Raw genomic sequence first — 14,108 nt, 5'->3', positions numbered from 1 at the left:
AGTAATGCTGTCTCCATTAAGTTTCTAATTCATTGAAGACCCCCTAGCTCTGCAAGTGGCTGTACTTTTATAACATTGGTAGTGATTTCAAACATTGCTGTGATTTTTGTTTTTGTTTGTTTTGGCTTTTGGAGCTCAGTTGTTCATACGTTAAGAAGCAAGGTAGATATATCTTAAGAAATAACGAAAACTTAAATAATGTGGTCTTGACATGTTGCGTTTAAAATAACGTGTCCTCATGCAGCTGTCTTATCAATATAGTGCATCTGCTGAGGCAGAATTCCCACAAAGGTCAATGAGTTGGGAATGCAGGCTCTCTGGGATAGTGCGTGTAAGATTTATTTCTCTAGAACATTTTGAGTGGAAATTCTGCCTTATGTAAGGTACTTGGAAGTGACTGGAGTTGCCCCAGGCATGAATGGAGCTCATAAAGCATTTTGAGAGGGGTGGGGTGCTTGTAAACAAAATGTTCAGTTTGAAGTTCTTGGAATATTGGTTCAGTCCTCACTCTGTTACACTAGCTTCTTGTTTCTGGTTGCCTGGAATCTTTTTTGGGCATCTTCCTTCCTTTATACTGTAGATATGGTGAATTTTGTAGCAAAAGTCCTCAAAACAGGAGCATCCATCAACTTGTACATGTTCCATGGAGGCACCAACTTTGGCTTCATGAATGGTGCTTTAGATTTTGATGAATACAAGCCAGATGTCACGAGTTACGGTGAGTTGTCATTCACTGACTTGCTTGCATGCCCACTGCAATCCAAGAGCATAGCTGCAGCTGATGAAAAGGTCTACACTCCTCACTTTCTTAAAAGATTTAAGTACTGTGTCTGAGCACATAGTGTGAATATTATACCATCACCCAAACAGGAGAGAAGAAAAGCCCTGATCTCTGTCACTTGGGAAGATGGTGTGACTGCGACAGAGGGTGTCCTTTTACACTGAATTTTTCTAGACCTATTCCAGTATTTGGAGGAACCCTTCTCTATTAATTGAGTCAGAAACCCACTGGGGTAGATAACAACAAGAAGTCACGTGGCACCTGATAGACTAACAGATATTTTGGAGCATAAGCTTTTGTGGGCAAAGACCTGCTTCATCTGATGAAGATCTGATGAAGCGGGTCTTTGCCCACAAAAGCTTATGCTCCAAAATATCTGTTAGTCTATCAGGTGCCACAGGACTTCTTGTTGTTCACGAAGATACAGACTAACATGGCTCCTTCTCTGATACTGGGGTAGATAGACACACAGCTAACATCAAATGGGACTGCTAGCTCCATAGTGTCTTTCTCACTTTTAATTAATAACTAAGGAAAGACCACCTGAGACTTCTGTCAGTGGTGCCCTGAGAGCCACCTGGAGCATGCTGCGCAGTACTCAAGCAGCAGCAGCCAGAGCCCCAGACCCCCTTTGAATCACTGGACCCTGGGGCAGTTGACCCCTTTATCCCTGCCATTGATGGGCCTGTTTCTGAGTATTTTCCTAAAGCTGCTGATGCTCTGTAACAGGTGCATGGTTGTATTCCAGATTATGATGCTGTGCTGACAGAGGCTGGAGACTACACATCCAAATTCTTCAAACTCCGTCAACTCTTCACCAAGATCATAGGTGACGAGAAATGTCAGAGCCCCTTCTCTATCCCTTAATTACTGGCCTGTGCTATACAAAAGAAGCTTTAAAATTGTCTGCCGAGGGTGTCTGCTGACTCCCTGCTGCTCCCCTCCTGGATGTGTCCCACTGATTAGCTGGAAGCATTTTCAGAGGTGTGAGAGGCCTAGGGATGTAGAGCAGCTTGTTACAGCAATGGCTTTTCAGCTGGCTTCCCAGCAGCAGGAAGGATGTTTGCATTTAACAATCTCTATGTGCAAAGGATATGTGTCATGCCAGCAAACTTAAAATAAATGCAAATCTGGGGAGGTGCTATTGCAAAGATCCAGTTTGCACTCTCTTCTCTCTGGAGCTTGATAGGTGACTCTCGCTGAATAAATACACCAACCCTGGCCCGGCCTTCAGTTTTTCTTGAGTTCCCTTTGAGGTAGCTGTAATGCTCTGATCCACTAAGAAAGCTCATCAAAGATGTTTCCAAAAGCAAAACTGTGGTCTAGCAGTAGAACCAGAGAGGCACCTAATCTCTTGTCACCTTCTGTAGCATCCATCTAGGGGAAGTGAAATACAACACCAGTCATGTTTCTGCATTGCAGGGCAGCCTCTGCCTGCCCCTCCTATGATCGCAGGCAAAGCATCCTATGGCACAGTCCAGCTGCTGCAGTATGCCTCTATCTGGGAGGTGCTGCCCTATATTGTAGAGGTAGGTACTGCCCTTGGAGGTGGAGAATGTGCCAAGAGGGTGGGATGATGCAAAAAACCACACTGCATTGTGAAATATGTTATTTTGAAGGACCTCAAGGTGCTGCACAAACTTTATATGTATAGCCACAATGAAAGGTAGCCACCTTTGGGGTGGAAGAAGTCAACCCATTTGAGTACCATGTGCTGCACAAGAATGAGGAATAGAATGGCACGTTTTGGCCAAGAATGCTAGAGCCATTTGTCTCTAAGTGCTACAAGACCTTAAATAGCACAGAGAGAAGAACTGTGTTTTAAGGTCATATGAGGAAGGTCTCAGCTCAGTACACTTTAAGGAACTCCCATTTATTTACCTCAAAGGAAGATGTGGGGCTGCCTGGTTCTGCAAATATGATGCTTCACCCATTGTCACTCCCTCCATTTACAAATACTCCACACTCATTGTGGCTCCATCTGTCTGGGAACTTGATAATGATTCAAAATTCTGAACTGTCTCAGTCCCTTTGATTGTAAAATGGAGCTAATGATGTTTTCCTGTTCACAGGATGGGTTGATAACGCGAGCACAAGGTCACTCTGTAAGAGAGATGGGACTAGCGTACAGGAGTCCTGATTCTTGGTGTCTGGCCCTAGCAGTTACACCAAAAGTACCTCCTACGTGAACTAAAAAGGGATCAATTACTCTAATTATTCAAGCAAGACCAAACAAAAAGTAATGGGTTTAAGTTGCAGCATGGGAGAAGATTTCAGAACCTTAGGGAGTGGAGGCAGGTTGTCAAGGGAAGATATGAGCATAATGGAACATCTATATCTCAGGAAGGTTTAGGCTTGCATCTAGCAGGGGTGTTGGTGGTGGGATTAAAATTAGCCACTTGGTTGAAGTTCTTTGCACCCCAGGAGCCCTTCAAGAGATAGCTTTTGTGGGATTTGTGTAGATGTATGTTTGTGGGACAAAGCAGCGATTGGACTGAATGATGCTGTCCATGTACAGCCTGTCTGCTTAGAAAGGATCCATCTAGTTACTTGTTCCTTCTTCACAGCCTATTAAGTCAGAGTTACCAGTTAACATGGAGAACCTGCCAATTAACGATGGCAATGGGCAGGCCTATGGGTATACTCTCTATGAGACGGTCATCTCTGGTGGAGGACAGCTGCATTCCGGGGACCATGTCCGGGACCGAGCACAGGTAACAAGTACAGAGCGACTGTGATTCTGGCGCTATGGAAAGGCAAATAGCTTGGCTGTGGTGGTTGATATGAAAAAGGCCAGCTTTAAACCAAGCTTATTTATTTATTAGGGTATAAGCTTTTATGAGATACAGCTCACTTCCTCAGATGCTGAAAGTGAAAATCAGGGTGGTTGTGACTCATCTCCAACTGTGAAGAGAAGAGCCACATCTACCCTCATTTAATTAGCACGATGTTACACTCCCACTTCTGTATCCCGGCCTTTCTTTCACGTTAAGCAGCTGAAGAAGGGAATTGTATCCCACGAAAGCTTATGCCCTAATAAATTGGTTAGCCTTTAAAGTGCCACAGGACTCCTTGTTGGTTTTGCTGAAACAGACTAACACTGCCTCCTCTCTGCAACCTGTCAAGGTGATAGGGTTTCTCTGAGCAGAAAAATGATTCGCTGGTGCTATTCATTGCCAAGTCCCAACTTACATCCTCTCTCAGTCCGAGGCTCAAGGTCCAAGTTGCTTTAAACTCCAGTAAAATCAGCTTAAACCCATCCTCTGAAGCTAATAGTAGGAAATCATTGACTGCATTTTTAGCAATGCCTTGGTTTGCCCACCATTGCAGAATGAGGCAATGGCAAAGTTGGGAATAAAATCCAAGAGTCTTGGCTCCAATTGGGCAATGCTTCCTCAGCCATTATGGCCTAAATCCACCTGTACCCTTAAGAATTGTGTTTGTCTTCTGTGCCTTCTCCTGCAGGTTTTTGTGAACACTATGTTCATTGGATACCTTGATTACAACACTTTGGAGCTGTCACTTCCTGAAGGACAGGTGGGTAATGTGAGATCACTCACAAGAGGCTCATGGGTAATAAGAGCACAGCTCAAACCACCTCCAAAAATGCAAAGCCCAGAATTGTCTCTGCTGCTAGCTTCATTGAAAGCAGCGCTAAAGCCGTCTGAGAAACGGAGCATTTGTTATGCTCAAACCAGAAATGAGTCAGAGTAGAGAGCGGTTTAAAATGCCAAACTGTCCTGTTGAGATAGGGAAACTTGACAAAACTCCAGTTGACACGTTCACTCCAGAGCAGCAGCTGATGCACTAAATTTAATCCCTTTCCTGCCACACCCACAAACTGCGGACAGCCATCAGATGGAATAGTAAGTTATAGAGGACCTTGCCTGTGCTGACAGAGGACATGCAGGCTGTTTGTTCGTAGGCACAAAGCACGTTTCGTCTTTTTACTTCTCCTAGGTCAACAGTGAAATGCGTTGAATGATCTCACTTGTGTTTGAGCTCATGCTTGCCTCAATCACAGAGCCATCCAACAGCTTGGCACCAAGTGGCTGTATCAGTAGCATGTCAATGAGATGTGCATGGCTTCAAGGGCTTGACTTGGGTGTGTGGGAGGGAACATTGGAAGTTGCGTTTGTGACTCGTGGGTAGAGCTGTGTGTTGGAAGCTGATGTGGTGTTGGACATGTTGTATATGGCTCTGCATACTGTTTCAAGCATGTAAAATTTAACAGGAAAATATTACAGTTTCATGAGAAGGTTGAGTGTTCCTCAGTGATGTGGTTACTTGCAGCTGTGGCATGATCAAATTCCTGTAATTTATAGTCTGGTAAGCGTCTGCCAAAGCTACTGGTACAAGCTCCCCACTCCTGCCTCTGGAGTGATCCCAGCAGATCTCTCTCTTTGCTCAACCTGGCACTTGGCTATGCACTGATTCACTGGAGGCTGCTCCATTCGTTACAGGGCTTCAGGAAGCTCAGGTTATTGGTAGAGAACTGCGGGCGTGTCAATTATGGACTTTTGCTGAATGAGCAGCGGAAAGGTACTTTTATGTTGTTTCTTTCTTGCCAAGCTGGTGCATGGGGCTGAGAATGTGGGTAAAGGCCTCATTTTGAGTCTGTTTTTAGCAAGGACTTCAAACATTGAGAATATCTTAAAAATCGAATACTAAAATCCTGGGCTTTGGATTGAGTTTTCAAGTACCTAAAAGAGTGTTACAAAGAGGAAGGAGAAAAATGATTCTCCGTAATTTCTGATGATAGCCTGAGAAGCAATGGGCTTAAGCTGCAGCAAGGGATATTTAGGGTTGGCATAAGGAAAAACTTCCAAACTTTCAGGGTGGTTAAACACTAAAATAAATTGCCCAGGGAGATTGTGGAATCTCCATCATGGGAGATTTTTAAGAGCAGGTGAGATGAACATCTATCATGGCTGATCTTGATGGTGCTTGATCCTGCCATGAGTGCAGGAGACTGGACTTGATGGCCTCTTGAGGTCCCTTCCAGTTCTAGTATTCTACGATTCGTGCCAGTAGAGCTGTGGACTGGGAGTCAAGCCTCTTGGAAGCCAAAACATTCAGATCAGCCATGTAAATTTAGACACACGTTTTGTTAGCTTTAATGGAAGAAGTGTTTCTAATTCCCCTGGAATGCTTTGACACACTCCACCATTGTTTTGAAGTTAATGGTCTGAACAGGGAGCAGGAGAGTTGGATTCTGTTCCCATTCCCTGCCCTACTCCTCCTGTGTGACCTTTACTCTGTGCCAGGTTCCCCCACACACAAATAAGAATAATTTCAGCTACCTCACAGGATAAAGCTAAATTTGTTTGTGAGGTGCTTTGAGATCCTTGGATGAAAAGCATGGGACCAGCACAAGGCATCAGTGATACTTGGACATGCATTTTCTTCAGAGTAGAGGGGATGTAAATGAGCTGCTGCTTTAAAAAAAAAAAAAAAGTCTGTGTATGGGCAGCCGAATAAAAACTCAATCTGCTATGTGTTCCCACAATGCTTTCTGCCGGGAGGGTGTTTCCAGCTTAGTGAGTTAAAGCAGAGGCGGGAGAGGACTAAATGTGACATTGTTGTCTGTTCAATCTGGATGAGCAATGGGACCATATGGGCTCTAATGCCACTGCAGAGCATGACTACTTTCTACATCCCGCTGTTCCTTCTATTGAAATAGGAAGATACATGAGCTTAGTTGCTTCTCTGCTTTTTATTACCTCCATTGCTCTTGTAGGTTTAATTGGTGACGTCTTCCTGAATAATGCCCCCCTGAGGAACTTCAAGATTTACAGTCTGGAGATGAAACCTGGCTTCATAGAAAGGTTTGTGTGAGATACGTATGTCTAGTTACATTGTTTGTGTCCATGAGAAGGACATAGATATCTTATTCGTTTGCACAGGCAATTTGGCTGAGGTGCAAAATCTAGTTAGTGGTTACATGTTCCAGAAAGGCAGCACCTGGTGAATCTTCACACTGCAAATGTCTTCCCAGTAATGCCTACTAAAATTGTACAGAAGGGTTACAACACTTATTATTACAGCTTTATTTAGCACTCCTATTGAAGGGATAGAAAAACTCCCACTGACTTTAACAGGTGTTGGATTGGGCCTGTCTAGATGTGACCAGTCAAGACCCTCTTGAATTTTGTAAATGTTTGAGTCTTTGTCTGGATGGGAAATTAGGAGTTACTAAACTCCTCAATGAAGGATACTCCCTCATCTGTGATTAGAGAGGGGGAGTAATTTCAGGAAGGTCCTAATAGTATATTACTAGTCCAGATGGCTTTCCCTTGTTTCATGTTTTTAAATTGTGTTGTTCGGTATGAAATGCTAAAGCTAAATAATCGCCAAAGGGTAACTAGCCAGGCTGCTGTCATTAGAGCAACAGAGCATAGATCACCTTAGGGATTCCTGCCAAAAATCTAGAGAGAGTTTGTTGTTTTTGTTGCTTCAGCAGTAGCATCATCCAATACTGTTAACACATTTGTGAGAACCTAGGACTTGACAGCTGTCATTCTGCTGCATGCTGTGATCACTTAGAACTTTTTGTGTAGAAGGTATAGAACTCCAATACTTTTGCAGCAAAGCAGTGAATCCTTCATGCTTGAGCCAAAGGAGAGAATCTCTGTAAGTTGTAGACACTGCAGGACTAGTGACACACACATTTGTGTTCTTATACTGCCCGGTAGATGTTAGCCATGTGTTTACTCTTTCCAGTCAATTTATTGCAGTAATCCTCCTCTTAAACTCTAAAATGTCAGCAATTTCTTGCTTGTATGTCAAATTAAACCACATTTTAAATTTATTGTTTAAAGGTAGATGGGTTTTTGTGTATCCTAATGCTGACCTAAAGTAAATTTTGATGGCCTAAGTATAAACCCCTTTTAAAAAAAAAAGCAAGAGAGAGTTTCAAAGGACAGTGCTAACAGGCAGTGTTAAATATTCCAAGTAAAGGTTTTGCAAGGGACTCTTTTTGACAGGGTGAGCTTTGTCTGCTTTGTGCTGTAGGGTCATATTCCCAATCAAAGGCATGAAAGGGACTTAGCTGCCAGGCAGGCATGAAAGCAAGATTAGTAAGCGGTATGATCAGTTACTAGCAATGACCATTAGTACTGAAACAGAATAAGGTAGAAATCTCTCAGTAGGAAACAGAAGTACCCCGTATTGGAAATGAGATTGTCTCTCGCTTGGTTCAGCAATGGAATTCATCTTGTACAAGGTCAGTAATTCATTTGAATCTGGGAAGGCTGATGATCAGAATTGTTGAGAGAGCATGCTTTTATAAGCTTTTGTGTCTTTTAAGCTCCTCATTTCCACTCTGTTTCATCACTTCCCCAACCAAACACGGTACCAGAAGACAAGAAATGATGCAGACTTTGAGTGTACGCAGTAACTTGACCCCAGATGTGATCAAGGCTGCCTTTCCATAATGCATTCCAAAATAGACTTCATGTCTCTATATGGGCTCAGATAGTGATTTCTGATCTCATGAGTTAAACAGTATTACATAAGAATAGCCATACTGGGTCAAACCAAAGGTCCATCTAGCCCAGCATCCCATCTTCAAACAGTGGTCGATGCCCGATGTCCCACAGGGAGGTAATCGTCTAATGATCCCTCTCCTGTCAACCATTTCCAGCTCTGACAAACAGTGGCTAGGGACCCCATTCTTACCCATCATGGCTAATAACCATGATGGACCCCACTTCCATGAATTTATCTGATTCACTGGATTTTGTTAATGCTTGGGTGGGAGATACCCACCAAAATCTAATGCTAACAGAAGTGATATGTTTAATTTGATAGGTGGCATTCCCTTACACCTGACCCCATACCCTAGGATATTTTTAGGGGGCACTGGGCTTACAGAGGAGATGTTTGGGCTCAGTCTTTAATAGTGCAGCACAATCTACTTGTGGGCAATAAATATCCTGCAACGCTTCTCATAAGAGCAGAGCATTCACCAAACTGTCCTGACCAAACTCCCCCCAGGTACTTACGTTTGGCCATCACAATACTGGGACCCTACCACTCATCTCGGGAGCTTTTTGAGGTGTGGCTAGAGCACTCTTCAGTATAGCATCGAAATGCTAAATCGCGGCCTAGGTTTCCATAGCACTCTCAACAGAGGATGTTGTCATGAAATTTTCATGCCACTTCTTCTAAGGTCTGGGAAGCTTGACTTGACTTCTGTACATGAGGAGTAGTTCTTAGGTGGGGGTGGGAAGGCTGTAGCAAATAAGTCTGTAGTGTACATTCAAGCAAAGGAATTTTGGTTCAAAAACTGGAGGGAAGGACCTTGTGTGCTGCAGATTGTTAAAAGTGCTGTGTTTCTCCCTACTGGTGGCCACATTATGGTAATAAATGTTACTTTTACATAAACAACTGGTCAGGAATTTCTAATTTGCTTGAGTTGAAGGGTGCTGTATAAATACAAAATATTACAGCCTTTAGTCTGATGAATTGCAGCCACCATATAGTTACAGTTGCACAGCTGTCTCCATGCTCACTCTGTGTTTTTAGTGGCTCAGAAGTTTCTTTTCTGAAACTGATGATTTGGTAGAATTTTCCCATTCTATGAAAATAATAAAGGTAAAGTAAAGTTTGAAGTTTGTTCAGCAGTCTTGCCTATGTGTACAATTTTTAAAAAAAAAAAAGCTTTAATGCTGGAGAAGACTTCCAAACAGCTCTGTAGGGCGAATCATAGGGCCCAAAAGGTGAAATGCAGCCTGCAGGTAGCGCACTCTGAAGGTGTAGTGCTCTTCTGTGTTTTGTTCTTGATTTCACTGCATTGTGCGGTAGTACATGTAGGTGGTGGTTTTTGCTTGTTGTGTTATAAAACAGAGGCTTGTAACATGCACCTGAGGTGATTATGGGGCTAATCTAGCATGCTGGAGTGCTTTGCTGAACTGCATCTGCACGTCTGTCAAGAAGTGTAGATAAACACACTGGCAAGTTTGACCAGAATGGCAAGGGATTGAGGAAGGACTGCTGCACGCCCTGTAAACTGTGTGTGTGGAGGGTGGGGGGAGAGAGTTTCTCGAGGAGTCTTTGAGTACTTGAGGCCAGCTGGTGAAGTGTTCAGTCTTAGGCTGCACTGTGGTGGAGACATGAAACCCAGTCTTGTGGTGCCTGTGCAGACCAAAGTCTGAGGTGCATTCTGGTCTGTCCACTGGTTTTGTACTGGTAAGCCCCTTTTGATTAAGGGTATGATTCTTTTACCAGTAGTTACACTGGTACAATCCCAGGGCTGAAGTTGAATGTGAAAAAGATGCTTTTTATACTGACCTACCTTATTCCCTACTTGTCCAGGAAGGGAAGTAAACTATACTGCAAGTAAGCAGCTTTGACTGTATTTGGATTGTGGACTAGTGGTCCTCATAACAGTGGTGAAGGAAAAGCAGTACATTCTGGTTATAGACGAGCTTTGAGTGTACAATCTCACCGCAGGACTTCTCTCTTTGAACCAGTGAATTCTGAACACTTTTTTCCCAGGGAGGTGTTTATGAGATCACAGGTCCTTGTGTTTTGCATGGTATCAATTGCCTCTGGGCATATTTATAGCCCTTTTAAAAAACAAACATTCTACAACACAGCAGAAATGGATCAAAGTGGACGTAAACCCTTAAGCCTTAGAAGAAACTCAACACCTCTTGTGCCGCTTACTCAGCGTGCACATATAAGCCCCTGAGTACACCCTGAAAGTGACTCTGCCTTGGTCACAACAATGGGGAAGAGATTTCCAGAGCCACAAGCCCATCAGCATAGCTGCACGAGTGTGTGTTCTTAACTTGCATTAGCTAATTGCCATTAGCTACTGGGTTACAAGAGCACTGAAGACATGTCAACAGACATGTCCCTGCTGCTGAAGATCAGTACCTTGAATGCATGAGGAGACAGTGTGGTCCGAGATATCAGAAATGGGTGAGTTTGAAGCAAGGAGAGAGAGCAGTCACAGCACATCTGTCTCTCCCTGCATTCACATTGGAGACCTTCATCTTGCTGATGCAGAAAGATTTAGATTAATCCAGGGGACAAAGATGGAAGTAAAGAAAGTGATAGGGGGGTGCCTGCTTTGAATAAAGAGCCAAGTCCTCGTGCTGAATATTTGTGCCCAAGTCTGTGCCATAGGACAGCAACTGCTGCACATTTCAGACAGGGAAGTGAATAGATACCTCACTGTAACAAATGGGGCTCCTCTTTGAAGTGATGCTAGGTCCAACATGGACCCATGAATAGTGCCTGTCAGGAAGTTGCTTTTCTTCTATTAACTGTGCTTGTCTTTCCCTCACAGCTTGCGAGGTCTTAATGTTTGGAGCACAATCCCGGATTATGCCATGGGTCCTGCATTCTTCCGAGGAAACCTACAACTACAGTATCTTCCTCAGGACACTTTCCTGAAACTCGAGGTGCGTCTTAGTTATCAACTGCTTCTTTTCATATGGCTGGAAAGAGATTCTGACAGAACAGTTCCAGCAACACCGCCATGCCTAGCGGCTGCCTCAAGCACCAGATAGGAGGCATCATGGGTCTGTGGTAAAGCAGCCCACATTTTCATTTAAACATGGCCTGTACCATCACAGGCCTTGCTGAGACAAATGCAGGGGAGTCTGACCTGCCCATCCAACAGCATCCAGGCTGAGCTAGTAATGAGCCCAGCTTTACATAGGTTAAGTGCTATTTGTTTTATGGTGGCAAAAGTTTAATGTCTATGAAAGCAAACTGTGAGTACCTGATTCATGTGAGACTTAGGGAAAATGGCTTCCCTTCTCAGTGCTATCTGTAGAAGGGATTGATTCTGTGGAGAATCTGGTCTTTGGCAGTGGCGCTACTTGTGCTGTGTGTATTGTTCCAATCTTGAACTTTTTCCTCTTCTGTTTGTGCCCCCAGTGTAGTCTGTGATTCCACAGAACCAATGTTCACATCTCAGTGCAGTTTATGAGATAAAGCATATGGACACTATAGCATGATTAACAGGTGTTGCATGAAGAGAGGGCAAGGAATGAGAAGGGATGGTCTCAAAAAGGCTCCCAGGGATAGGACATTTTGCCTTGAGAAACATGGTTTTTTTGCCCCATAAACTTGCTATTTTTGCAGCTTGGCCCATTTTGAAGAGCAAAGAGTTTAGTGTTTGCATGTAGAAGTAGTACTTTGAACTTCAGAGCTAAGTCATTGCCACCAGAAGTGATTTGACTGGAACCAGAGGGCTTGGTTTGGTGATATGGGGTTAGGAATTATCATTTGTGTGGCTGCACAGGCATGACTGAGGGCAAAACGTGTCCTGCCACTGGAAGCAAGCAATGATTCTTTTGTTGATGCCCCAGCCAGAATAAATTCCGTCTTACTCTCCGTTACCTGGGTTGGCACTACAGTATCAACAGAGGATGAAGGGATGAACCAGACAGGATAGAGATAATAGATAGCCACAATGTTTTAACGTACTACTGGAAAGCCTTCAGGATGCTACACTTATGAGGGCTGGAGCAAGGCAGCATTTATTTGTTTGTAAAACTACTCAAATGCTAAGTTCTTTGAGGAAGGGCCAATTGTTTAGTCAGAGGAAGAGTAGTCCAGTGATGATTACACTCACCTAGCATGTGGCAAGAGTAGTTTCTGTCCATGCTGTGTCCCAGCCTTCCTCTACTACTATTGGTAAATAACTGTCTAGGTTTCATCGCAGTTTTATAGATGGGAAACTAAAGTCCGGGGTGTTGATGATCAGTACACTACAGAGTGAGAGTTAGGGTAGTAATACACCTAGCACAACGAGGCTCCAATTCCTGATGCAAACCTTCGAGCTAAATGAGTAATTTGTTTTTTGTCACTGCCCTTTCAGATCAGTCTTGGGATAGGTGCAGGGGACAGACCTGCTCAGGTAACAAGGTACTTTAGTGGCAGGATTAGAGTGGAATATGAGGATTTTTAAAATCTGACTAACCTTTTTTAAGAGCTAAAATATGATGGCTAGCAGCAGATGGCCTGAAAGAACACTAGGTCTCAGCAAGTTAGTTCTGTGAGTGTTCTTTAGCTACTGGGAGCAGCTGTTTCACTAACACTGCTGTCTTTATTGTAGGGTTGGGAAAAAGGAGTTGTGTTTATCAATGGAAAGAATTTAGGACGCTACTGGAAAATTGGCCCTCAGGAAACACTCTACCTCCCAGCAACTTGGCTGCAACCTGGAAACAATGAGGTGAGAGGCTCTCTATTAATTTGACTCAGGTCTGTCTAAGGACAGCTAGGAATGCTCAGTGCCTTACAACTGACATTACCACATTGGCTATAGAAAGCAGGGGCTGTAGTACTTTTTTAGGTTAGAATTCAAGTAAAGCAGCATTGTTCCTTGGCTGTCAGTTCAAGAAAGTAGCCCTGGTGAACACTGGCTTTGGATCAGTATTACACACAGAATTTGAAGGGCAGCATAACTTAAAGCAAGGTCACCAGACTTTGGAGCTGGTTACACTCTTCACAGCTGTGATATCTTAGTGTCAGGTGATGGGAGTCTGAGTAGAATATATGTATCCAGTATTTGGGTATGCATTGGGGCCAGTAGGTTGGTGTACTGACCACATTCTTTTCAATGGGAGCATCCCATCATCCTTCCCCAAAAATTAGCCTTGATCATCAAGTTCCTCAAGAATTTCCCTCTCCACATCTGGAATCTCTTTATTCTCTAGGTTATCATTTTTGAAGAACACAGTGCAGGCCGGATCGTACAATCTGTAGATTTACCTTATCTAGGAAGGACTCACTACGTGGACTGAGCAGGAAAGTTGCCCCCCATTGAGTTCGTCTTGAACATGTGTGGGGATGCATCAGTCAGCCTACAGACTGTCGTGTTAATTTCCACTACACTATGGTAAAGGATTTGCTCCCTAGCAACAAGTTTAGAAAGTAGACTGCAAGGTGAGTCCATCATTTGTCCCAGGACATCTCCAAATGCAACACTACAGCTGGCCTCCAGCTTGGATCGGTGGCTGTGATGAAATGGACAGTCCAGGGCAAGGAGGAAAACAGAGTGGGAAGGAACCATCTGAGCTGAGCCCTGCCACTGTGTAAGCATCTCCTGTTTGATTGAAAGGGGAGAGAATTTCTGTGAAACAGAACAACTGGCTGAGGAACATTCTGCTGAGCTTTCAGGCATAATTGAAACAGCCTTTCTGGGTGGAGAAGGGGCTTTGTTTGTACAATTGTTGGAAGCCAAACTGGATGTTAACAGTTAATTTTTAATATTCTGAGGTTCTCTTTTTTTGTGGTAAAAAAGTCAGTTCCTAAAGTTACTTGTGTTTCTCCTTCATCAGCCTCCACCAGACCAGGACTGTCA

General features: G+C 43.7%; 1 protein-coding gene across 1 annotated transcript in view; it reads left to right on the top strand.

The window, feature by feature from the left end:
• The window catches only part of LOC142001658 (beta-galactosidase-1-like protein 2), a 44,850-nt gene extending 30,790 nt beyond the window's left edge, over nucleotides 1-14,060 (top strand). The window contains exons 10-19 of the mRNA XM_074977120.1: nucleotides 581-718; nucleotides 1,530-1,610; nucleotides 2,204-2,310; nucleotides 3,349-3,495; nucleotides 4,247-4,318; nucleotides 5,245-5,323; nucleotides 6,522-6,609; nucleotides 11,082-11,196; nucleotides 12,861-12,977; nucleotides 13,462-14,060. Coding sequence (XP_074833221.1) covers nucleotides 581-718; nucleotides 1,530-1,610; nucleotides 2,204-2,310; nucleotides 3,349-3,495; nucleotides 4,247-4,318; nucleotides 5,245-5,323; nucleotides 6,522-6,609; nucleotides 11,082-11,196; nucleotides 12,861-12,977; nucleotides 13,462-13,548 — 1,031 coding nt within the window. The 3' untranslated portion in view covers nucleotides 13,549-14,060. The remainder of the gene's footprint in view (nucleotides 1-580; nucleotides 719-1,529; nucleotides 1,611-2,203; nucleotides 2,311-3,348; nucleotides 3,496-4,246; nucleotides 4,319-5,244; nucleotides 5,324-6,521; nucleotides 6,610-11,081; nucleotides 11,197-12,860; nucleotides 12,978-13,461) is intronic.
• Nucleotides 14,061-14,108: the final 48 nt, after the last annotated feature.

This window comes from Carettochelys insculpta, chromosome 25 (genome assembly GCF_033958435.1).
Source record: "Carettochelys insculpta isolate YL-2023 chromosome 25, ASM3395843v1, whole genome shotgun sequence".
Taxonomy (NCBI): domain Eukaryota; kingdom Metazoa; phylum Chordata; order Testudines; family Carettochelyidae; genus Carettochelys; species Carettochelys insculpta.
Note: the sequence above shows the minus strand (reverse complement) of the source record. Positions and strands in the feature narration are given on the sequence as shown.